Source organism: Arthrobotrys flagrans (assembly GCF_004000055.1).
Source record: "Arthrobotrys flagrans strain CBS H-5679 chromosome Unknown unitig_3, whole genome shotgun sequence".
Lineage (NCBI taxonomy): Eukaryota > Fungi > Ascomycota > Orbiliomycetes > Orbiliales > Orbiliaceae > Arthrobotrys > Arthrobotrys flagrans.
In genome coordinates this window covers 4,281,024-4,303,133 of record NW_027137547.1, presented here as the reverse complement: position 1 = coordinate 4,303,133, position 22,110 = coordinate 4,281,024, and the positions used below count along the sequence as shown (strand labels likewise).

The 22,110-nt window shown below is 46.4% G+C and overlaps 8 protein-coding genes across 9 annotated transcripts; 3 read left to right on the top strand and 5 right to left on the bottom strand.

Annotated features, from left to right (window-relative positions):
• Nucleotides 1-1,160: 1,160 nt before the first annotated feature.
• On the bottom strand, nt 1,161-4,829 carry DFL_002620 (uncharacterized protein; the record flags this gene model as incomplete). 2 transcript variants are annotated; one of them, XM_067631434.1, is made up of 5 exons in its annotated part: nt 1,161-2,291; nt 2,383-2,812; nt 2,874-3,524; nt 4,351-4,454; nt 4,533-4,829. In XM_067631434.1, 5 exons carry the CDS (start codon nt 4,827-4,829, stop codon nt 1,161-1,163), a joined length of 2,613 nt encoding a protein of 870 aa, XP_067493979.1. The 2 variants fall into 2 exon arrangements, with proteins under 2 accessions (XP_067493979.1, XP_067493978.1); XM_067631433.1 differs by having other exon boundaries at nt 1,161-2,273.
• Nucleotides 4,830-7,719: 2,890 nt separating this feature from the next.
• On the bottom strand, nt 7,720-10,787 carry DFL_002619 (uncharacterized protein; the record flags this gene model as incomplete). Its single annotated transcript, XM_067631431.1, has 5 exons — nt 7,720-8,520; nt 8,610-8,848; nt 8,908-9,936; nt 10,100-10,482; nt 10,651-10,787. 5 exons carry the CDS (start codon nt 10,785-10,787, stop codon nt 7,720-7,722), a joined length of 2,589 nt encoding a protein of 862 aa, XP_067493977.1.
• Nucleotides 10,788-11,559: 772 nt separating this feature from the next.
• On the top strand, nt 11,560-12,841 carry DFL_002618 (uncharacterized protein; the record flags this gene model as incomplete). The annotated part of the gene is made up of 3 exons (XM_067631430.1): nt 11,560-11,793; nt 11,855-12,053; nt 12,117-12,841. 3 exons carry the CDS (start codon nt 11,560-11,562, stop codon nt 12,839-12,841), a joined length of 1,158 nt encoding a protein of 385 aa, XP_067493976.1.
• A 660-nt stretch (nt 12,842-13,501) lies between these two features.
• Nucleotides 13,502-14,565, top strand: DFL_002617 (uncharacterized protein; the record flags this gene model as incomplete). The annotated part of the gene is made up of 3 exons (XM_067631429.1): nt 13,502-13,959; nt 14,053-14,144; nt 14,210-14,565. 3 exons carry the CDS (start codon nt 13,502-13,504, stop codon nt 14,563-14,565), a joined length of 906 nt encoding a protein of 301 aa, XP_067493975.1.
• A 404-nt stretch (nt 14,566-14,969) lies between these two features.
• Nucleotides 14,970-15,562, bottom strand: DFL_002616 (uncharacterized protein; the record flags this gene model as incomplete). The annotated part of the gene is made up of 2 exons (XM_067631428.1): nt 14,970-15,403; nt 15,475-15,562. The coding sequence occupies 2 exons, from the start codon at nt 15,560-15,562 to the stop codon at nt 14,970-14,972; spliced, it is 522 nt and encodes a 173-aa protein (XP_067493974.1).
• A 417-nt stretch (nt 15,563-15,979) lies between these two features.
• DFL_002615 (uncharacterized protein) lies at nt 15,980-17,807 on the bottom strand (the record flags this gene model as incomplete). Its single annotated transcript, XM_067631427.1, has 7 exons — nt 15,980-16,410; nt 16,513-16,662; nt 16,719-16,766; nt 17,003-17,025; nt 17,091-17,108; nt 17,172-17,583; nt 17,702-17,807. The coding sequence occupies 7 exons, from the start codon at nt 17,805-17,807 to the stop codon at nt 15,980-15,982; spliced, it is 1,188 nt and encodes a 395-aa protein (XP_067493973.1).
• A 627-nt stretch (nt 17,808-18,434) lies between these two features.
• Nucleotides 18,435-19,041, bottom strand: DFL_002614 (uncharacterized protein; the record flags this gene model as incomplete). The annotated part of the gene is made up of 2 exons (XM_067631426.1): nt 18,435-18,874; nt 18,957-19,041. 2 exons carry the CDS (start codon nt 19,039-19,041, stop codon nt 18,435-18,437), a joined length of 525 nt encoding a protein of 174 aa, XP_067493972.1.
• Nucleotides 19,042-21,192: 2,151 nt separating this feature from the next.
• Nucleotides 21,193-22,057, top strand: DFL_002613 (uncharacterized protein; the record flags this gene model as incomplete). Its single annotated transcript, XM_067631425.1, has 2 exons — nt 21,193-21,245; nt 21,370-22,057. The coding sequence occupies 2 exons, from the start codon at nt 21,193-21,195 to the stop codon at nt 22,055-22,057; spliced, it is 741 nt and encodes a 246-aa protein (XP_067493971.1).
• Nucleotides 22,058-22,110: the final 53 nt, after the last annotated feature.

Sequence of the window (22,110 nt, the reverse complement as noted above, 5' to 3'; positions counted from 1 at the left end):
AACAATAACTGGAAGATAATTGCGTTGATTTTGTGGTAATGTGAAGGTGATTGAGCTTTTAGCTAAGAAACCAGAGCCTTGAAAGCCAAGTCCTTGCTGATCGGATGTCCTTTTTGGAGTATTTTCTGCGAATGCTTAATTTTATAGGCTTGTGAAGACCGACTAACGTTAACGGCGTTCGGTCAGTATTTCGGCCGGGGTTTGGGAAGCTGAAAACGGTATCTCCATCTGTGATCACGTGGACTGATCGGCTCGAGCTTTTTTGGGGTTGTTACACAACGTTATGGCCCTTGTTGTGTTGAAGGATCTGGGACGGCATGGGATGGTTTTTCGTCATGGCCGCGTAAGATCTTAAGATCACAATCACAACTTCGCACCAAAAGAAATCGGTATACGACTACTCGGTTATGCACTTGTATTTCCTTTTTCTTTTCTGAGACTGGATGGACGATAATTGTACTCATGGCATGCTACCAGCCATAGGCGCAATCAGGTTTATAGCTATACCCTTGACTAACGCCTCGGGAAGAATAGCCCAGAATTTGGGGAGAGGTATATATATGCTCACGTGGGCATATGTTAAGCATCGGTGTAATACCACCAGCATCTCCACATCGCCCCCTAGTCTCAAAATATTTTTTGAGGAAATTGGCATTGAAAGATTTCTGACGTTTCACATTGCTCCAAAAAGATACTTAAAAGGTTCACATATCACGGAAGAACTCACAAGAACGAATAATGTACAAACGAACGCAAGATATGCAGGGGGAAGGACCTACTTTGGGCGGGAAAAATATACCAAATAGCAGGCAAGATAAATATGAAGCAAAAATCACACTTGCGGGAGAGAAAGATACTCAAATGCATGGCCGTATGACGCCCAAATTTGCGGAAACTTCCAAAGATATGCCGAAAACAACAAACGAATCAATCCTGCGCTTTTTTTGTTCCAAACAGTGAAGGCCAATCCCTTTCATCGGTGACAAAAGATTTCGACCAAAGAAAAAATGCAGATGGTACCAAAACAAGGGCGATATTTTGTACAAAAACAAAGCGGATAAAGGAATGACGGGTAAGCTAGGGACGAAAGTTATAAATGGTAATAATATGATACAGTGAAGCGAAAAGGATGATGAAGATATCATGTAGAGTTCGAGTGTTTACCAATAGGACTCAGACCAACTCGACCTCATGCTGCCGACTACATCGCCGTTCTGCCATGTAATCTGGCCTTGTTGCGGCACATATGTAGCCGTGGCCATATTCGGGTTGAAAGGGCCAACGGGAGTGTTAGCAGCGGTTGGGTCGACGCTATTAACCATCCCACCATTCAACCAGAAGTCGAAGTTTGCTTGTTCTAGGAAATCGTAGTTTCCGTTGTTATATTGGGTTTGTGGATGCTCGTTAATGACCGACAAGTTCGATCGAGCGTTTGGGTGTCCAGCGTCGGCGTTAAATAGTCCGTTGCTGTGAATCGTGGTTTCACCGTCTTGGACGGATGCCATGGCACTGTCTTCCTGGCCATTTGCTTGAGCTTTCCCAACGTCCCTATATTGGGTCAAAGGGGAAAGCAGCGAGTTGATGGCATCAATGCATCGGCCTGCTGCTGGGATGACAGACTTTGCCGCATGCATGACCCATAGGACTTTATCGATTTGCTCTTTGCAATCCTTTGCATTGGCGCTTTCTGAGCCTGATGCGTCGGTTTCTTCCAGTGGGTCCGCTAGTAGTGATACTAATGGAATGAAAACTGCAGAGAAAATGAAGTATACTACATACCAAGTACCACCTTGGTTATGGGGCTGGGTTTTATAGAAGTTATGAATCCCGTTAATGGATTGTTTGGCAACCTCTCTGCAGATGTTTATAACTTTCTCGTTCGTCTTTTCTGAATGTTTGCTGTCTTTGCTCTCTCCAACGACCGATCCTCGCTTTCCGCCTTTTCCTTCCATAACGAGGTTGAAAAAGAGCTGTCGGTAGAGGATAAGTCTCAAATCTCGAGCTCTCCACCAAAAGATTCCTCTCGGCAAAGCTAACCATGCCGGCTCGCTGGGCGACTCGTCGACAGCTAGATATGTTGGCAAAGAAGCAGCCCATCGATTTATCATCTCATCAAATGGTTGGATTTCTTCGTACGAAGACAGGCTACCAGCCAATAATCGAGAGTGAATCTTAACCGCCACCTTGGCAAAAGTAGCTTGAGCGATCAAGCAGCTGTAAGGTGTCGGTTCATTGCAAGGAGTCGGAATCATGGCAGCGGAAGCGGGGAAATCCTGTGTGGACGCAATGAGCTTTAAGAAATCTATCAATGCAAAGTTTTCGACGATGGTATAACTGTGCGAGTGGGTGGGGGGACTCTGTTAGGGATTTTTTTAAACATACCTCGTCTTGAACGTTTAATGGGAGTCGGACATTAAGCGCACCCAGTGTACCGTCGCCGAATGTTACGGGGCGGCCGAGGGTCACACAAGCACCGGCATCGAGAACGAATAAACTCCACCATACTCTTCTACGGATTTCCTTCTGGAGGGGAGCAACATTCCAGTCTGGAAATTCTCTGTGGAGCCCAAGACTGAGCGCCATACGAATGGCAATCCCCATAATTATATGACCAGAGTTTGGTTTGTTTCTCTTTTGGAGATAGTTTGCCATGAGAGTTAAAGCTTGGACCATGCCCAACCTTCCTGACTCGAAAATATCGGCCGTAAGGTGGTGTCTAGCTTGTTCATAATAGTAAATGTCGAGTTCATTAGGGGAAGTAGAGCTCGTCCAAGATCCAATCGCAAAGATCATGTTAAGGATCAACGGCCATCTAAGAAAGATGTTAGCGAATTGGATATAAATTTCCCGGAAAATCAAATCAATTGGCTTACGATCCGTCCACGGGCCGTGGCAAGACACCCTTATACTGGGCAAGGAAAGTAGGTTCATGCAAGACCGGATATGATTTGTGGAAGAACGTAAAGTACGACTTGATCAAATCATCCGCGATATGAGAGGGCGGAGTACCAGTCCCGTTAGTCTCCCCAGCAGGCATCATCCTAGGTATCCCGAAGCCTTGGCCTTGTATCGAAGGCGACGAGTTACAAGAGTCAACGTCTAGACCGGTCCACGATTCAGATACAGAGCTTCCTTGTCTCTTTGACAACTGTCGTGCAATTCGGAACACAGCGGCACCAGATGAGGCTCCCAGATAAGACGAGCCTTTGTCGACATCGACGGATAGAGAGGCCATTCCATCAACAACGGAAGCAATCTCATTGAAGACTTGCTTTTCATCCCATTCATATCCGTCGCAATGTAAAGGAGTCTCTTCAGGAAGAGTCTTCTCCCCTAGATCAGGATCCGTGGTATCGGTTGTCACAGAATTGCCTGAGTATGCCCCGCTCCTGAGGGATAATTGCTGAGATAGAGAAGATGGCGACGAAGCTGAACCTTCCAAAGTATTGATGTCTATGTTCGGCATATGCTGTTTAACCAAACCCTCGAGCATAGACACTCGTTCCTCCAACTCCTTGGTGTATCTGTTGAACAAGACCGTAAGCATATTTATATTCGCAGTATAATCGAAGAGATGAAATCAAAAGGCGCATCGATATTAGAGGGAATTGATGCATTTTGGCAGTTGAAAAAGCGAAAAGAATCAAAATTATCCGAATTTCTTGATTTTGCAAGTATCAGGCCGTTTCCTCGCGACAGGTACAGCTAAAGGTTTTCTAACCCCTTCGTGATGGTCTTGCAGGCCCCATACCCACCACCTTGGCTGCCCTTTCGTGCTTTGGAAGACCGTAGTCAACACATTTCAAGGAAAGATAAGGGAAGAAGTGGAGATAGTTTGGAACGGACAACGCTTGTGGGGGTGATACGAGCCTGGTAGACTAGTAACTTTCGGGACGCCCTCCCGAAGTTGCAGCGTGACCAGGCCTACCGGACGGAGCTACTTGGTCCGAAGTGCTTGGGTACAGGACGATTCTCGAAAAAGGCTAAAGGTTGCGCCAAAACCCATGCATTCTTTCTCAACCAATCCAAAGCAGCGATATTTTAGAAGTAACAACTGAACCATGAAAAAAGAAGAAAAATCGGGCAGAGTAATCAAAGACGCGAGAGGAGCTTGGTGTTTTTTTCTCCTTCGCTCCACATCCTGAGGGAAACAAGTGGAGAGAAACAGTGCAGGACGTGGTCAACGAGATTGGAGAACAAAAACTGGGGAAAGAGAGCAGCTTTGAAGAGCCTCGCTTTCTGACGTGACTGATAGGTTCAAATGTAAATGATAGGATGCTGAGGCCGATACGATCAAAAACCAAGAGCAAACCAAAAAATTGACGGATAAGAATACTGCTGTTCACTCACTTTTGGGTGATATATACTCGCTGCCTCGGTTGCACGTATAGACAGTCGTAGACTCGATCGTGAGCGACACACTGGCCGCAGGGCTTCTTGTTATCGCATTTTACCTGAAAAAAAGGACATTCCGTCAGTCTATAGTCCTGAGCTCTCCAGTGAGAAAAAATTGGGCAGCAATTCCACAGTACCTTCCTTTTTCTACAGGACATGCACGCCCCCACTGGTGGCTTCTTTGTCGATGTTGTGGGTGTCGTTGGCGTGTGTGATCCTCCAGTGCCAGTGATCGCCGTTGTAGGCGATTGAGAGCTTGAAATGCTCGACCCATGTGCCTTTGACACCACTTGTGTGTTTATCGGGGTTATGCCATTTGACTGGAAAACATGTTGATGTTGCTGCTGTTGCTGCTGCTGCAACTGGTGGAGCTGCTGCTGCTGCTGTTGGTATTGAAGATGTTGACGAACATCAAAGTCTGGAGGGTATTCCATTCCTGGTCCTGCGGAAACAGGTGTATTTAGAACTTGGTAAGGTGAAGCCATTCGAGTATGAGTATCCATCTCTTTTTTCTTATAATTTTTTCGAGTCCAGTACTCTTTTCTTTCGCCAATGTCAGGATTTTGGGAGTTGAAAATACATGCGACGGTGGGAGAAGAGAGTCCGAAGTTAAAAAACAATTATCTAGCTTAGATTACAAAAGTGAACAAACCCGAGCACCACAGCAAGATAAATACGAAAGGAGTCCTGAGCGTCAACTTTTAGATCGAAGCGGAGAAAGAGAGGTTGCAAAATTATTGAAATTGTAAAGTAAAAAAAATTAATTGGAGCTGGCTAGAAGTGGAAGTAAAAGGTGGTTGGATAGCAGCCGGCTATGTCAAGGTTATAGGCGGTCCCTTGACTGAAAGGTATCATGCAGATACACCATTATCAGCAATATGCAATCCACACAAAATGCGAATCACCCTTTGGACTGGCCCCACAGCCCGGCTCTTGGTTGTACCTCGACGCTTCGTACTAAAACTACCCCAGGTTTACTCCATAAATTTCTGGGGATGAAGCCCTGTTAAATTGAGATTTCGAAACGGCTCGGTAAGGACAGAACTTCGGTTCCTTGGGAACCGCGCCATTCTTTCCGAGTCATCAGACGCCTGTCGGTTGAGTTTCAATAGTTCTTAATTCTTATCGATCAGATTATACCCAAGAAGGCCTGGGTCGATTGGTAACGAGTAAAAGCCTTCTCCTGGTCTGCCACTTTGCCACAGGCTTAAACGTTTGTGATAGCGGGTCCGTCGAAGCGGCTTGGTTTTTGTCGTTAACCACACCGTATTCGATAGACCAAAACGTGCTCGTGAAGATGGGATTGCAGGGAAGTTGTCCCTGGTTACGCTTTACATAACTACTTTAACGGATATGCCGTGATGGTGTTCCTAAACGTCCGGCCTCGAAACGAGTTCGCGGTGCAGATACAAAGGCTCGTTAACCATGTCCATCCGGGGTCGTTTGTCCTGCGAACCACCTTTTAGGCAGGGATGGAAGTACACCGAGCAGGTATTAAACAGGTCCGCACCTTGTAAAATTCCGATCAGGTACATGCATGCTAGTTTTGTACCAAGCTTTTATATCAGATTCATACTATCGTAGCAGCCACCGCAGGTACCTCGGGAGAAGCTTTCTGCCCACCGACGGTGTTTTTATATCTTCCATTGCATGCCTCCACAAACATACATGTATGCAATGCCCCCAACGGAGAACCGGTGGCTTTCGCTTCATTTTCGTGCGATCCTGCACTTCACCTTCGATATCTGGCGCTGCATGTGGGGCCTGTATTCATGTAAGAGCTAGCGCGGAAAGATTGCCTGGATTACGCATGGCTCCACCTTCTCAGCTTTTTCTAGAAGGGTGTCTTCGAGGGTCTGAGCGCTTTCTCGGCAGGTCGCAATGCACTCGAATACCCAAGAGCCAGAAGCAGCGGGATTGGTGCCAATGGTACTGCAACTGTCAGTCCCCACATCCCCCATTGACAGGTCCGACATCAGATGTCGTCGTTAACCTATTGACATGGCCCCTCTGGATGTTTCTAACGGACCACGCAGCCTAAAGCCACAGACTCCTGCGCCTTTAGCTCGTTAGTTTGAACGGCATGCCAGTTCGGCTAGTATCCATATCACATAAATTATGTCTGCTTTATCCAGGTTTTCGATTCCGAAGGAGCATCGTATTTTATTATGACATCCGTGGCATGCAAGCGGACCAGTTGAATTCGTTCGAAGCTTTAGCACACCATCCCGGGTCCACCGTATCATGGACCTCTGGATGTATCGGCCAGAAATTCCAATTGGTCATATCGACAGGTAGCTAGAGATGTGATCAGACCTTGCGTGGATTTTCCCACACCATCGCGGAGTATGATTACCTATGTATCGTATCGTATGACCCTGAAAAGATGATAGTTCTTAAAAGCTAGTCAACCTGTAACTCTTTAACTCCATAAGAAGTTGCATATGTTTCGTAGAAGTTCTTAAGAAAAAAAATTTTTTTTTTCTTTCTTTTCTTTTTTAACCGTAACCGCACCACTACCATGGTTTTTACCTGCTCAGAAACATATATTCGCTTCACCGTTATATATGATTGCGAACAGACCCTCTTGCGAAATGTCAAAGGACGACCGGATTATTTGATTCGAGACTTCAAAACGTATTGGCTGCTATGTATGCACGCCCTGTCTTCCGGCTTTGATTCCACTTTGAGAGTATTGGCATTCAGATTATCAGCGGCTCGGAATATATACCTGACAACCGGTCTGGAAAAACTGTTTGAAAAAGGAAACTAGCTAATCCGGATCAAAGGTAATCATTTTTGTACAAAAATACCTGTTCAACTTTCATGGAATCACCCATTTTTTCAAGGATGATGGAATACAGTTGCAGTATGGGCGGCGGTGGAGTGAAACCTGACCTGCTGGTGGTTTGACCTCGACTTCAGGCTTCAAATTTTCTCCACCAATTACCCTGGCCAACCATTGTCCACCAAATGTGCACACCCTTAACTCTCCTGCTGGGTATTACGAAAATTACAAAGACACCTTTTTGAGGATCACGAGAGCATTGATCGAAAGATTGGATAATTGAAACTTTGGATCCCTGTCTGGGATAAACACAAGACCTTTTCCGCCTTCCTCCAATTCCTTAGGCGCATCTGAATGTTGGATATAAACAGGGAAGAGCTCGCCTCGTACGGCAATCTACACCCTCTTTTTCGGTTAATTGAACCGTCCAGCAAAACCCATAAGCCGTTTTTACTCGAAACTTATCCCGGGCCCATGACGAAGATCCTGTCAAATACGATGGGGGTTTCGTCGGTGTGGTTTTTCGCTACATCGGCTTACATTCCCAAGTATCTCCAAGACAACTCCTTTTCGCCCTTCAGGAGGCCAAATACGTCCACGACCACCTCTTCGCCGGGAACAACGTCGATGGCGCTATCGCTGACCCTCACACCCGTCCGCTCTTCCCAAACCAACCCCTTCAATGGCTTTTCAACCGTGATCACAATCTTTCCTTGCGCATCCCTCTTTTTGCCGTCGGCTTGCTCAGGTAGGTCGAATCGAACCTTCAAACCACGGTCTTCGAATGAGTGATATTTGAGGGGTTGCGGCCAATCCACATCCCTCGCCACAACCTTGCCGTCAACCCACAACGTAATCGATAGCACATGCGGCTCCTTATCCACATTGTCCACTTCTCCGGTGAAAACTCTATCCGTGGTTCCATTCGGGATGACCTCAATGTCTTCCTGAAGCAGAGGCTCTGCCAGGTCCTTTCCGGTGGAGATCGAGATAAACCGAACCTCGACTTTACCCCTCACGCCCTCCAGCTTAGAACTCGTAACCCAACTTTCCCATTTCGTTTTAGGTAATGGCCTGGCATGGGTGACACTCCAGTCCCAATGTTCTCGTTGAATTCCCACGCCCAGTGGTCGTAGTGCACGTGCGATAGTATAGTATGCTGGCTTCTTGCGTAGGTAGTAGTCCACGATGGCCCAGGATATGCCTGGCCAGCAGTCGTTGAGTTGCCAGACCAGGGCCCCACCGCAGCGTCGTGAATCTCCCCACTGTCGGCGCCAGCCTCGGTACCCATAAGCGAGAGCCTCCGATTGAACCAATTGTGAAAGATGAATAAATCCCTAAAATCAACACATTTGAGCGCACTATCGGTTAGATTTCGGAATGCCTTTCAATGAGTTGATATGATGATGTTGGTAATTTAAATTACCTCGAAGTCCTCAACGGTTCGAAAGTTCTCGACCAAGTAAGTTGCAATTCGGCGTTCGTGTCCATCCGCTTTGTTATGGAAGTCGACGGTTGAAGATTGTTGGTATCGTTCAGAGGAATTGGGGGATAAGAACGAATCTATGGTTTGGATGTGAGGGAAGCCCTCCATGCCGAACTCGCTGTTAAAGCGACCACCCAAGTGCTCGAAGATCTGATACTTTTCTTGGGTTCCATGCCAAACTGAGGAGTGGAACTGTCAGTTGATCGTCCGAGTTCTAATTTAAAATAAATATGCATACCATTCCATTGATGCATATCACCAACAGTCTTATCAGAAGTAATCTTGCCGTCACCCCATGGGCTGCCAGGATGGTAGAAAACACCATTTCCATCTTCTGCCATAATATCTGGCAGAATCTTTTCATAGATGTAACGGGCTGGGAAGTTTGTCTTAAGCCAATTGTCTGGGTTCTTGTCTTCATAATCGTATGTCAACCCAAATGATTCCTGTAGTTGATAATCCTCGTTGTTTCCTGCATAGATGACAATAGATGGGTGGTGTCGGAGCCGGATAACATTCTGCCTGCTTTCGATTTCGACGGATTTCAGGATATCTGGGAATGCCGGGTAATTACCACAGCCGAAGAGGAAATCCTGCCAGACCAAGATTCCCAACTCGTCGCAGAGGTCATAAAAGATGTCTTCTTCGAAAATGCCGCCCCCCCATACTCTGATCATGGCCTGATTGCCATGAACCATCAGTTCGAGCCAGTCTCTGTATTTTTCCTCGGATACTCGAGGTGTGAAATTGTCAGCCGGGATCCAGTCACTACCTCCGCAGTAGACGTCGACCCCGTTGATTCTGAAGTAGAAACTCTTTCCATGTTTGTCCGTTTCTTGGATAACCTCGGCCTTTCGAAGTCCAGTCTTCTTGGTAACAGTGTCGATAACTGTATTATCGGGCCCTACAAGCTGTGCAGTTACGGTGTACAAGTTCGCTTTTCCGTATCCGTGAGGCCACCAAAGTGCGGGGTCGTCGATTTTAAATGTGGCAACGGAAGTACCGTCAGCCTCGATTTCTGCGGTCGATTCCAGGGATACGGTCGAATCAGAAATGTCACCTGCTCCCGATATAGAAACGGCAACCTTGGCTGACGCAGCAATTTTTGCAACCGCAGGGCTATCGACATGCGCTGTTACCTTTACCGTAGCTTGCTTGTTATCGTCGGTAAGGCTGACCGCAGCTACAAGGTCGGAAAGACGGGCCGAGTATGATTCCAGTCGGATATCCCTCCATGGACCACAGGTAATATAGACGCCACCCCAGTCTTTTGAGGTCACGAGATCACCAATCAAAATCAGCTCATTCTTGAAAAATCCTCGTATTCGCTAGCTAGTAGCTTTCCAAGGGAAGCTAAACGAGACCGCGAAGCATCTTGGACCCGCTATTCATGGAATACGACGGAGGTGGCATTCAATTTGGATACTTACCCCACCCAAAGTGATATTGTGCTTTTCTGACGGCCAATCGAGCGGTGTCACCGTTCCAGCACTTCCAAAAGTGCTCGGGGTGAGCATCTCTGATCGCTTTCGCACGCTCGAGGGCCGGCTCGAAGTGGATCAACAGTTCATTCTCATCACCGTCTTTGGAAAGCAGTGTTGAAACGTCAATCCGGTGGGAGATGAACATGTTGTCGCTCTTGAGGATTTCCTTGCCATTGAGCAAGACGGTGGCGTAGGTATCCAAGCCATCGAAGGCGAGGTAAGATGCGGCGGATGCATCTGGGGATTGGAAAACAGTTCTATAGGTCCAGAACTTTTCAGCAACCCAGCCAACCTTGAGCTCATTCCTTTCGAAGAAGGGGTCCGGGATTCTATTTCAATATTCCATCCATTAGTACTAATTCCAAATATTGATTTTTTTTGGACATCACGGAAGATATCCAAAATATCGGAACAAAGAATTAAATTTAAGGTTAAAAATCGAGCTCAATTTAATTCATTGGGAACAATAAAGAAGGAAGAGAAAATCCAAGACTTACTTGTTATGTTTGATCAGATCAAGATGTATATTAGTAGGAAATTGCGCAGTCTCGAGCCATTCTTCGGACGAATCGGTCTCTTTGAAGGTCCAATTGGACCTCAAGCCCGTGACGACCTTCTGAGCGTGTGTTGCCATAGTCTGTGACGTCTGAATGCAACAGAAGAGACCCACAATGAGAGATATAGCTATCGATTGCTGCGCGCGGTCAGCCAGCAATTGCAATTGTTCGGGAAAATAATTTTCTTCTTCTGCTGCTGCAGCTGCATTTAAAGCCGGAAAAAAAAGAACAGCTGGGGAGCAGTTAGAGCTTTATAAGGTTCTTCAAGAAAAGGCAGGATCTGACAAGCTCCTCCATACCGAAAGGTGCAGCTACTAGCTTCGTTCTTCGGTGTGTGGAGGCCCGACAGACTGGCCAGGATGCCTGGCATCCCGCCCACTCTCGGCTACCCTTCTCGATCTCTGTTTTACAAGTTCCTCCGGTCGAAGCTGCCCCGCGTTCCACCGCCATTGATCAAATCAGATTCTTGGAATGTCTTGCTTGCGGGCCATATCGCACCGAGAGGTCAACCATCCGGAAGTTTTCTCTACAACGGCCGGCATGATATTGGCCTAGGCAGTTTTTTTATTTTCTTTCATTTTTATTTTTTAACTTAGGAGGGCTGCAGATTTCAAAGTGGAAGCTACCCTCAAGTTACCATGCCCCGCTGAACACCTGGCCAGCCTTAATCTGGCGTAAGCGAACTTGCACTGCACTGCAATGGAAAAGTCGCGACTTCGCAACGCTACTTCACCGCTCCACCATGGCTATCTGCGACCGCGGTTCTCGACGCTCCGGCATCTCCAGATGATATTACGGAGCTAGATACGAATACGAGACTATTGATTCATCGGTCTGGAACCTTCTACGATGCCCGACACGCTCAGCTCCATGGACGATCGCCGTCGCAGCTGGACCTCCTTAGCGTCTGGAGGTCCAGGTTTTAGACCTAGATCACCGTTCTCGAAGGTCTTCTCGAGTTCGAGATCCCGTTCGTCGTCAGTCTCCTCGGATTCTACGAGTTCCTCGCAGGATAGTCCGAGTCCGAGCGAGTCGCCGATGGCGCAGACCCTCCTACCACCGTTCTACAACCGACCCCCTACAGTATGCAGTCTCCAAATGAGCTCGAATTCCGGCCAAAATATGCTAATTCTGTGTAAAACAGCCATTGCCTCCGTCACCGTCTCTTACGTCACTCCTACGACCTCCCTTTACACCTTCTCGTCCGGCGACACCGGACTCTTCAGATAGTGAAGCTGCAAATTCAAGCAGAATAGCTCAATCCACCCCACAAGCTGCCCCGAAAGTACCTACATACGAGTACTATGGCTTCGTTTTATACCTAACGAGTACACTGGCTTTCAGTATGTTGTCCTATCATATCTCTCGGTTCTTGTATATGCCACTTATAATAATAATTTGAATAGTGGTGTATTTGCTATGGTCGTACCTTCCGGCTCCATTCCTCCACTACCTCGGTATTCACTATTTCTACAATCGATGGTGGTCATTGGCGGTTCCGGCATATATAGTCGCGATAATTCTATATATCTACGTGGCTCTGGCATCTTACAATACAGAGTACATGACAAAACCCTTTACATCCCTAGAAAACATCGTGGATGAAGTGGCAAAGATGGCGATTGTTGAGATCGATGAAAGCAAACACCGGAAGATTTTGAGAGGGGTGGATATGCAAGGTGAGGGGTATGGGTCTAGCGGACTGCTTACTCCCGCGCGGTCTCGCCGATCGAGTAGCAGTGCCGCTTATCAGCAGAAAACATGGGAGTCTCTTGATGATGTTGTAGAACGAAGTATACATCCTGATGGAGGGCTCACATCCCCTTCCACAGGTGGGGAGAATCATTCACCGATTGACAAGGTTGCTGGTTCTATGAGCCGGAGAAAGAAGAAGCGGAAAAGCAAAATGTTGTTCGGCAATCAAGTCAAGATGCCAAAGGAAGAAGAATATGAATTCGACATTTCGAATCAAGAGCAGGCGGATTATCAAGACGAAGGGTGGGATTGGAAGGATTACTGGAGTACAGGGACTGATGCAGTGATGGATATACCCATTGGTGGCGTTTGTGAAGTGCTTTACGGAGAAGGGAGAGATGATTCGGACCCTTTGAGGCTCGATCCCTATTACTAGTAATAACGGGGTCTCCGAGGGTGCAGGTGTTCCGAACTCGGCTCCTGAATCATCGGATACTTTTGTTAACACCACGGAATTAACTGTGGTTTAATTATGAATATAACAGCCATATTGTAGCATTGACGACCTTACAACAAACAACCTCAGCCCTATATATCACGATACAATTAATCGTGCTCCAATTCGCAGTTTCGTTCGATGACCAAGCACATTTACAATTCTAGTGGGGAAACTTAAAAGCGACAACAGCTTGTGTAGCCGACCGACGTCGAATGCACCCCAGCCTTGTACCCCATGTTTGGCATTCATACCAAGAAAAAAGCGGAGCCGTTAGCCTGAGCCGAGTCGACCATTGCAAGCAAGCAGCTGTCCGGTGAGATGGCGGGCATTACTAACCAATACATCGTCACTTCAAGAGGGGATAAGAACCGGAAGATCTCGGTCGAATGAGAAGCCAGGGTTGCCCATATTCGAACAGCAGCAAGGAGCGATCAGGCCACAAATTTCCTGCCCAACGTTGTCTCATCGACCTCCTTGATGCTGAAAAAGGCCTAGACACTGGACCCTGCAACATTGCTGACCAGGCCAGGAGAGGTACCGCAACAGAAGACCGAAGGGGTATATTAATTGACGGAAGGAGGAAGGGAACGGGTCAGAATGCAACTCGATGGCCGTAATAGCAGCTCATCGCTACCCCGGGATCAGCCCACCACCATCGTTGTAGTCTCCTCCTCGAAACAGCAACCGCAGAACAAGCCGACCACCACCATGTCCAATCCAAATTCTTCGCTCTCCCGCAAACGGTCGGCTACAATCCTTCAAGCGAGCCCATCACCTCCTTCGTCGCGCCCACCATCCCGAGATGGGAACCTCAACATCGACCACAAACGTTCTCGCGTCGCGAAACAATGGACCGCGTGCCCTGAGTACGTTACAACGGCAGAACAGTCGATCAAACTCGACCCTCGGGCGGAAAATGCTAGTGTCAGTGTTTTACAGTCGGGCTACGATAGATTAAGCGACGATGGACGGTTTACAGAGCTGGTTCATGATGGGAGTCGGTTTACGATGCTGTGTTTTTTGGGTTGTACGATTGATCACCTTCATGCTGCGAGGTGAGGAATTTAAATCTTATTCCATTTTTTCTATCGCAGTTCGGAATTCATGGATTGGAAGGTTAGTCAACGAACCTAATCCGAGGTTTATAGTGTTGTGTCGTCCTTGCTTTCGACCTTTAAGGTTAATGTGTATGGAGTCTCATTGATTCCACCACCGGCGCATGTGTCGTCGTTGCCCATAAGTACAGAGTCCCTCATCACTTCATGGTGGTATTTGTTTCGTACTAATATACGTATTGTCAAATAGTATACGACGGTACTCGCCAACTCACATCTTCACTCGGCCTACTCCATCCACTAGGCGGCGGTCGACAAGCCCTCGATGCGATTGTTGTTCTCGACTCTAAGCTCCGTCGGCGAATGCTATTACCCATCGGATGGGTCAAACCGAGAAATCAACCAAGAGGAATCATGGGACTAGCGAATACTTATGCCGACACAGAGGAAGAAGAAATGGTACTGACGAGCGAACAAGAAGTCGAAAGGGCGTTGAAGAGACTAATCGCTGGCATCGAATGGTTGATTCATGAAGAAACGGAAGAGTATTCAAGGTCGTGGAATGAAGGAGTACAGACGGCAACGGTGCATGGCATTGGGTATTAGCGTATCGGCGACTTATATATCTCAATCGCTCTTTACATACGTGGGAATGTGGGGAAAAGGTTGGTATTTGCATTTGATTCTATGAGGGATACCAGAGTATAAAAATTGGTATTTGGGGTAGTGATTTGTTTGGCATTTCAGCGTTTTTCGAGATATCCTTTCTCATCTTTTGACATCTTTTACTTACATTATGATAATGTATCTTCTAGTTTTAGGCTGTGGATACCGCCTTTCCACCTAAATCCAAATTGCAAGACATCAACAGGCGACGATGAAACTCTCTTCCAAACTCCCTCTCCGAAAATAAAAACAACATCGTGCTGGGAAATCTCGAAATTATTCAGGGCGCGCCTGGTCTCGAGGCTAATTAAGGGCAGCCCCACTATCAATTTGAATCCACATGCTTAAGCGATCATTGTAAACCCCCACCAGGCCTCCGAACCGCTCATGATGGCCACATCACCATCGTCATATATTCCCACAGGCCATAAACTATCCTCATTACCTCTCATCAAAATTTGAAATCCATCCAAACCCTTCAACCGTTTTCTAACGCAAAACATTTCATTCCACTGAAGATGAGGGACCCGACAGCGAAGTTTCCAATCGTAATGTCCAATAAATGCCGTATTCTCTCCTGGGTCGGCCGCAAACCCAAGCCAGCCTGACTTCGAATGGCAGATCCATCGCTGGGCTTGGCTACCGTCGTATTCTTTGAGTACGATGCCTTTTTCTTTGTCGTAGGTGAGGACTTGTGATGTATCTTGGTGGCTGATTATGAAAATGTGACCTGGCCAGGGGGCGTCGTTGAGGGTGAGTTCAGGATGCACCGTTACGCCTGGTTCGTATATCGAAATGTCAGCTTGGAATTCGTGTGCTTGCAAAATAATGCCAGGGCGTATAACTTACTTGACGCGAAACGTTGGGAGAGGTATTTCGGGTCAATATCGGTATCCGCGATTGAAGGGCCGTACGTTGAGGTAGTTGGAGTATCCATGAGGTAAGTGCACTGAAGTGTATATCCGTACCGGATCCAAAAGTACACGAAGTCTTTTAAATTAGTGGTTCGTCGATTGAAAATATCGGGTTTAAAACTCTGACGCTAGAATCAAGTTCCTATTTGAAGTGGAGTGACGTTTGATAACCTAGGGGTCTAGGCGCCTATAGCTAGAGGAAGCAGGGCTAGGCTACAAGCAGGTGTAAAATGCCTGAAAATACACTTGCATTGATTGGCGATTGGTGTAGATTTAGTGTTGAGGGTAAGTCTGACCTCGAGGCTAGCCAGTACTAGTCGACTCGAGACGTCCTCGGGACGACGAAAAACCAGCAAGTTTACTGCCTCTTAGCTAAGTGCGAAGCGTCGAGATGTTTTATAATACATTGCAATGCCAAAATCCAACTTTGCGGCACGTCCCTAAGCAAGCATATTAAAGCCCCACCAGGCCTCTGAGTGTCTTATAACAGCCGGATCTCCAGCCTCGTCTAACCCCACTGGATGTAGACTCTGCCCAATTCGCGCCAAAACTTGAAACCCATCCCCCAATCGCTTCCTGATACAAAACATCTCTCCCGGTAGATGATGATTCACCCAGCAGTGCAGCTTCCGGTTATCGTAATGTCCCATGAACAGTGTGGTCTCTCCTGGATCGTTCGAGAAGCCCAGCCAGCCTTCTTTTGCGTGACAAATCCATCTTTGACTAGATTTGCCCTCGTACTGTGCAAGAACAATACCTTTGTCCTTGTCATATGTTAGAACGCGAGAGGTGTCTTGGTATTTTATTACGTAGATATGGCCTTGCCATGGGGGGTCGTTGGAAGAGAGCTCCTTGATTGGGGTATCGATATCTATTCCAAGGGTATGTGTTAGGCTAGGATTTATATTGCTTTGTAGACGTCACTTTTTGAAGGTTTGCCCAAGGCCTAGCAGTATGAATGTGTAATACTGACTGAGTTTCAAGCCTTGGAGCTGGGGGGCTAAATCCACTTTCTGATGTGATACGGGAGAATCGCAGGAGTTCGGGGTCTCCATGGTGTATTGTGGTAGGTTAGGCTGAATAGTGTAAGATCTGAGATTCGCTCGATAGTTGGAACTAGTGACTTTTTTTAAAGAGAATTAATGGTTATGCGAGAACTTCCGGGACTGTGACGCTTACCCTTGGAGTACAATGTTAACGTTGTATATAATTGTATCGGCCCCGAATCTGTCAAGCTTGCAAGACACATGGGATAAAATAATATCGTTTGGGTGTCAGTTGCAGTTAGAATCAAACGCTACAAATTAAGAAAAGTGAAAGACTCATATTGCACTGTCTAAGCCAATGATTCTAGATTAATATCGAAGCTCTAACTTAAGAAATTAAAGCCTCTAGAACAATCTATTCCTTGGGTCTACGGAACTACATAGAAGGCTTCTGACTATGCATATATGAGGAAATACAACTAATTGCGCAAACATGATTTCTGGAAACTCTGTTAAACTTTTTGAATGGATGTTCCACCAATTAAACTTGATATTCATGACATACTTTAAGGAATCCAGAGACCTAGAATCAATAACGATAGGGTTTTAGAAGTTTCGTTGTTAGATCGTCCTTGTGAACCCCCACCATTCATTCGAGCTCCTTATAACAGCAATTTGGCCATCTTCCATTTTACCCAAGGGCCATAAGAGGTTGTAATCCTGTCCGCTCTTCATAAGGACCTGGAATCCTTCTTCAGGTCGTTTTCTAACGCAAAACATTTCATTCCCTTTGTGATGATTTACTTGACACAAAAGCTTTTGGTCATCCTGGCGGTGATAGCCCATATAAAAAGTCGTTTCTCCGGGGTCGTTGGCAAAACCAAGCCACCCATCCTTCGAATGACAAATCCATCTTTGGGATGGCTTCCCTTCGTATTTTGCGAGTATGACCTTTTTATCTTGGTATGTCATTACTTGGGATGTATCGCCGTAACTGATGACGTAAACATATCCAGGCCATGGTGCATCATTCAAAGTCAGCGGCTGCGGTGCCATGCCTATCGTATATCTTAGCTTTGTGGGGACATCAAGAGCATTGGATTTGGGTCTATTGGGAGTCCCGGCGACCAGGTCTGGGTACGAGGCAAGAGTCCCGGATGATTGGGGGCAGCTCACTTGATCCTAGTTTTTGAGAGAGAAGGCGCTTCGCGAGAAGAGAGAGCTCCTCTTGGTCTAAGTCTGGTGCAGAAGTTCCGTATGTCGATGTCTTCGGGGTGTCCATTAGGTAGATGTACGGCGAGCTAGCAGAGGAGGCTGGACAGAGCAGCTGGAGTATTTAGATATCTAGAATAAATTGTATTTAAGAAAAGGATGGCCGTGGTTTCAAAGGAGTCCCTCTAGATAACAGGAAGTATATGCTGGGCTAGCCGATATGCGCTCTATATAGCCCCAAGACTAGCTAAGTAATGCATAACCCTCCAAAGAATGCCTGGTATTTGAAAGCCCAATGAAAAGTCGACACGTCGATTGTAGTACATTGGCGCTTACGTAGTTTGCTAGTCAAAAACGAAGCAACTTGCGTTGAGGACGTCCAAGCGTTTCTTGCAGCCCAACATTCACAAATTCTTAGGATTGATGGTACCACTGACGCCGGCTCTACCAACATCCGCTTCAGACTGGTCTTGTACCAAGACGTCATAAAGGAAGGGACCCTAGAAGCGGACTCTTCATCCCAGATAGTAAGATAGACCTTAGCTACTTATCTTGCTGTTGCATATGCCACGGCACAGGGCAGTAGATATTACGATTTAATAATTTAGGGCAACGAGGATAGTATGGACTAAAGAACAGGTAATTTTTTCAAACAAACCCTGACCAGGGTATCTTTCACTCGTCAGCATATATATCCCTAGGATACTTTTGTAAATCCCCACCAATGGTTCCAATATGCTCTAACTGATAAATTACCATCTGGTCCTGTTCCTATCGGTCTCAACCTTTCCTTAACCCTCTTAAACACTAGGAACCCATCCTCAGGCCTCTTCATAACGCAAAACGTTTCCCAGCTGCCGTTAATACCAGTGGCCTGACAAACCAACACCGGGTCAGTTTGGTCTATGCTGGCGACACCGAGCCAGCGTGTAGTCTCTCCTGGGTCATTTGCGAGGCCTAACCAACCGTCTCGCGAATGGCAGGACCATCGCTGTGTTGGCTTTCCTTCGTATTCAGCAAGTACGACACCTTTCGGATCCTTATACGTTAGAACTTTTGACGTATTTTGGTAGCCGATAATGTAGCTATTTCCAGGCCAAGGGGCGTCGTTCCCCGTTAAGATATTCAGTTTTGGGGCTATCGAAGTGGTGAAATAAATAAGGAAAGTTAGTACTAGGCTTTCTAGGTTGCTAGCTAGGGGCTACCGATGAGTACATACAAGATTTAGTCGCACCAGAAAATTTATCCTTCTCCGGACCGAGGTATTCGGTGGTGACTGGAGTATCTATGGAACTTTCTGGCATGTTGGTAGTATCGAATTGTTCGTGGTTGCGACTCGCCTCGTGTGGTGAAATGGAGAATTAAGGGTCTAAAGTAATTCTAAGGTTTATATTGGGTCTGTGATTTAAGTCCAGAGCGAATTGACAGTATTTTACTTCCTTTCATTCGTAAGAAGGCTGGCGTTGTTGTTGTGTGAGTCTCAAAGACCTGTCATCAGTTCTGAGAGTCAATTGAGCATCTAGTCTAGTCCATAACTTGCCTGAAATCCGAAAATTCCTATCCCACGCATGTGCCTCAGCTGCAGGTGGCTACTGAAACACCTACCCCGCAAAAGCACTCGATTCGAAGGGCTATTACATCTTATTCCCACACACCACTGATCAAGCGCGTAGAAATTTCGCACGTCTTTCGTCTCGGGATCAGGATGACGCTGACATCTACCAGCGGCATATTCCTAGCCATGCTAGCCTAGCGCAACTCAGCCTATGTATTAACGTTCACTGAATATTGGGCTTTTCTTGCGTCCTGATTCCTAGTTAGGTACTGAAGCATGAGGTCAATAACGAAGTCGAGACTAGTCAATAGTTGTAGTTCTACGTAGCTATAGGTTGGGCGCAAGGCTGAAGTTGATTCACAACACTTCAGTTGTTGCATTTTATGGTTACACAAAGTGAAGCCCATTGCGCCAAGTCTTTGAGGGTTCATATCGAACCTTGATCTTGACCTCGAAATCATTTAGAACCCCCAAGTTTAGGAATATCTGCTCTGATCTTCTACTATACCGTATCGGCAGTACAATAATAGGGGATCGACGAAGCCAAAGGCTCTGACAATCCGCCATACTCGTTTTCTAAGGCTGTTACGCATATACCACCACTTGTTGGCGTCCAGGGTACGGCATGGTTACCATTATTGTAACTGTTGTCGCTACTGTGACAGTCGACGCATCTTGTAGGAATATAGTGTTGGTAATGTTAATTTACGCGTGAGAGGGAGAGAAACTTACTGCCACCTTAGGTTCGGGGCCACTCCTAGCTAGTCGAATGAATGGATTAATCCCTTTCGGCGAAACCATTAAAAAACTAGCTTTGAACTGGGCGATTAAAAGTTCGTGCGTCAAGAAATGTGGGCTAGACCCTCTCGGAGGGCTGGGCCGGAGAGCAAGCCTAATCAAGCTCAGGGACATCGAGGTGCTAAGGACTATTTTATGAAAGTGTCTTTGTGGCCCTAGCGGCTCTAAGGAAGGAAGTCTTTACGCATTTTAAATCTGTGTAAATGGACAAACAGCCGAGCCTCTGCATCCATCAGATTTGCAGATGACATTTGAAGACTCCTTTATCCTTGTGCAGCCCGGAGTCCGCCTGGTCGCTTCATATACATACCAAAGTTCCTCATGAATTAGTATCACTATTAGGCGACTAAAAAATACCACAAAACTACCAAAGTCATGGCACGGGTCGTTTGTTAAAGGTAGTAGGTAGCACTAAATACAGTTCGCGGCCAACCGAAGGATAATTTCGGGCCACGTTTTTAAGGTCGAGGTTCCAATTCATAATAAGAAGTATATCTAAATAGACCAAAATATATATAGACCAAAATATATATAGGCGAGGACCGAAACATCAAAACAACAATCTGATAGATCCATCGTATCTAGTGGAATGTCATTCCTCAAGATTTGCTCCGTAGAATCCTGATAGTCAATTCTGTGTTGCGCAGGTCGACGCTGTCGAGGCTAAGGGTGGGAAGAGTTGTTTTTGTTGCATATTTTTATGTGTTCAACATCTTTAGATCTTGGGAGTGTATTACGTAGCTTCAACGTCGCTTTTTGGATTGCACCGGTATCCGTTTAATAGATTCTTGATGATCTTAAGTCGAGATATCGTTGCTTGTCATTTTATTTTTTGATCTCGAGGGATTATAGATTGTGAGTTTTACCAAACAACATGACATCGCGTCGTCAGATATTTTAGGCAGGAAGTCAAGCTTGCGCATGCAGCTTTGGCCTAACAGGTAGTTAGCGAGGCTGCATAAGCTTAAAACCTCGCTCTGCGCCGCCAGCCCCACCAACATTTAAATCTGTCACTGTCCACGTTCACGACTCTAAATCCCATTGCATCTCATCTTCAACCTCGTCATAAGCATATCCTTACGATCATATCATATCAATCAAGATGGACATGCCAGTGAATGTTCCCGTCGACAACCCAAATGCCGACACTGAATGGTTGGTGCCCCTCCCCCACCGAACCCGAATCCATGTGTAGTAACTAACCACAACTTCTCCCGCTAACCCGGGCTCCCTTACCCGGCACAGGGCAGATATCTTAAATTCTTTTCTCCAAATACAGGAACGATATCCTGCGTAAACATGGCATTATCCCCGAACGTCCTCCTTCTCCCACCGCCAAGATCCAAGAAGCTCTGATCGAAGCCTCCCGCCTCGCCCACGAAAACCGTCTAGAAAGCAAAGACCTCGACGAACTCGATGAACTCGAAGACGATGAAGACGAAGCTTTTCTTGAGAGTTATCGTCAGAAACGATTACAAGAGCTATCTACCCTCGGCAAGAATTCACCGCACGGGAGCGTATACCCGCTACAAAAGCCAGATTATGCGAAAGATGTGACGGAGTCTTCGAATCAGTATTTTGTGTTCGTGCATTTATCATCGGCATCGTATGCGAATACGGAATCGAAGCTTTTGTCGGAGATATGGCGAGAGGCAGCACGAAAGTTTCCGGATGTGAAATTTTGTGAGATGAGGGCGGATATGGCTATTGAAGGTTACCCGGAAAGGAATTGTCCTACAATATTGGTGTATAAGGATACGGAGATCAAGAAACAAGTGGTTACGTTGAAGACAATGGGTGGAGCTAAGTGTGGAATGTCAGATATTGAGAAACTATTGGTTGACGTTGGGGCTATCAAGCTGGGAGACTTCAGATTGCAGACGAAGGAAGAGCCGGAGGAGAGGCATAAGTCTATCAAGAGCTCTGCTATTAGGAAAACAGATGACGACGATGATGACTGGGATTAGATTGAGTGTATGAGAAGGATTTGAAGTGGTATCAGGATGCTTTTGTATTGATA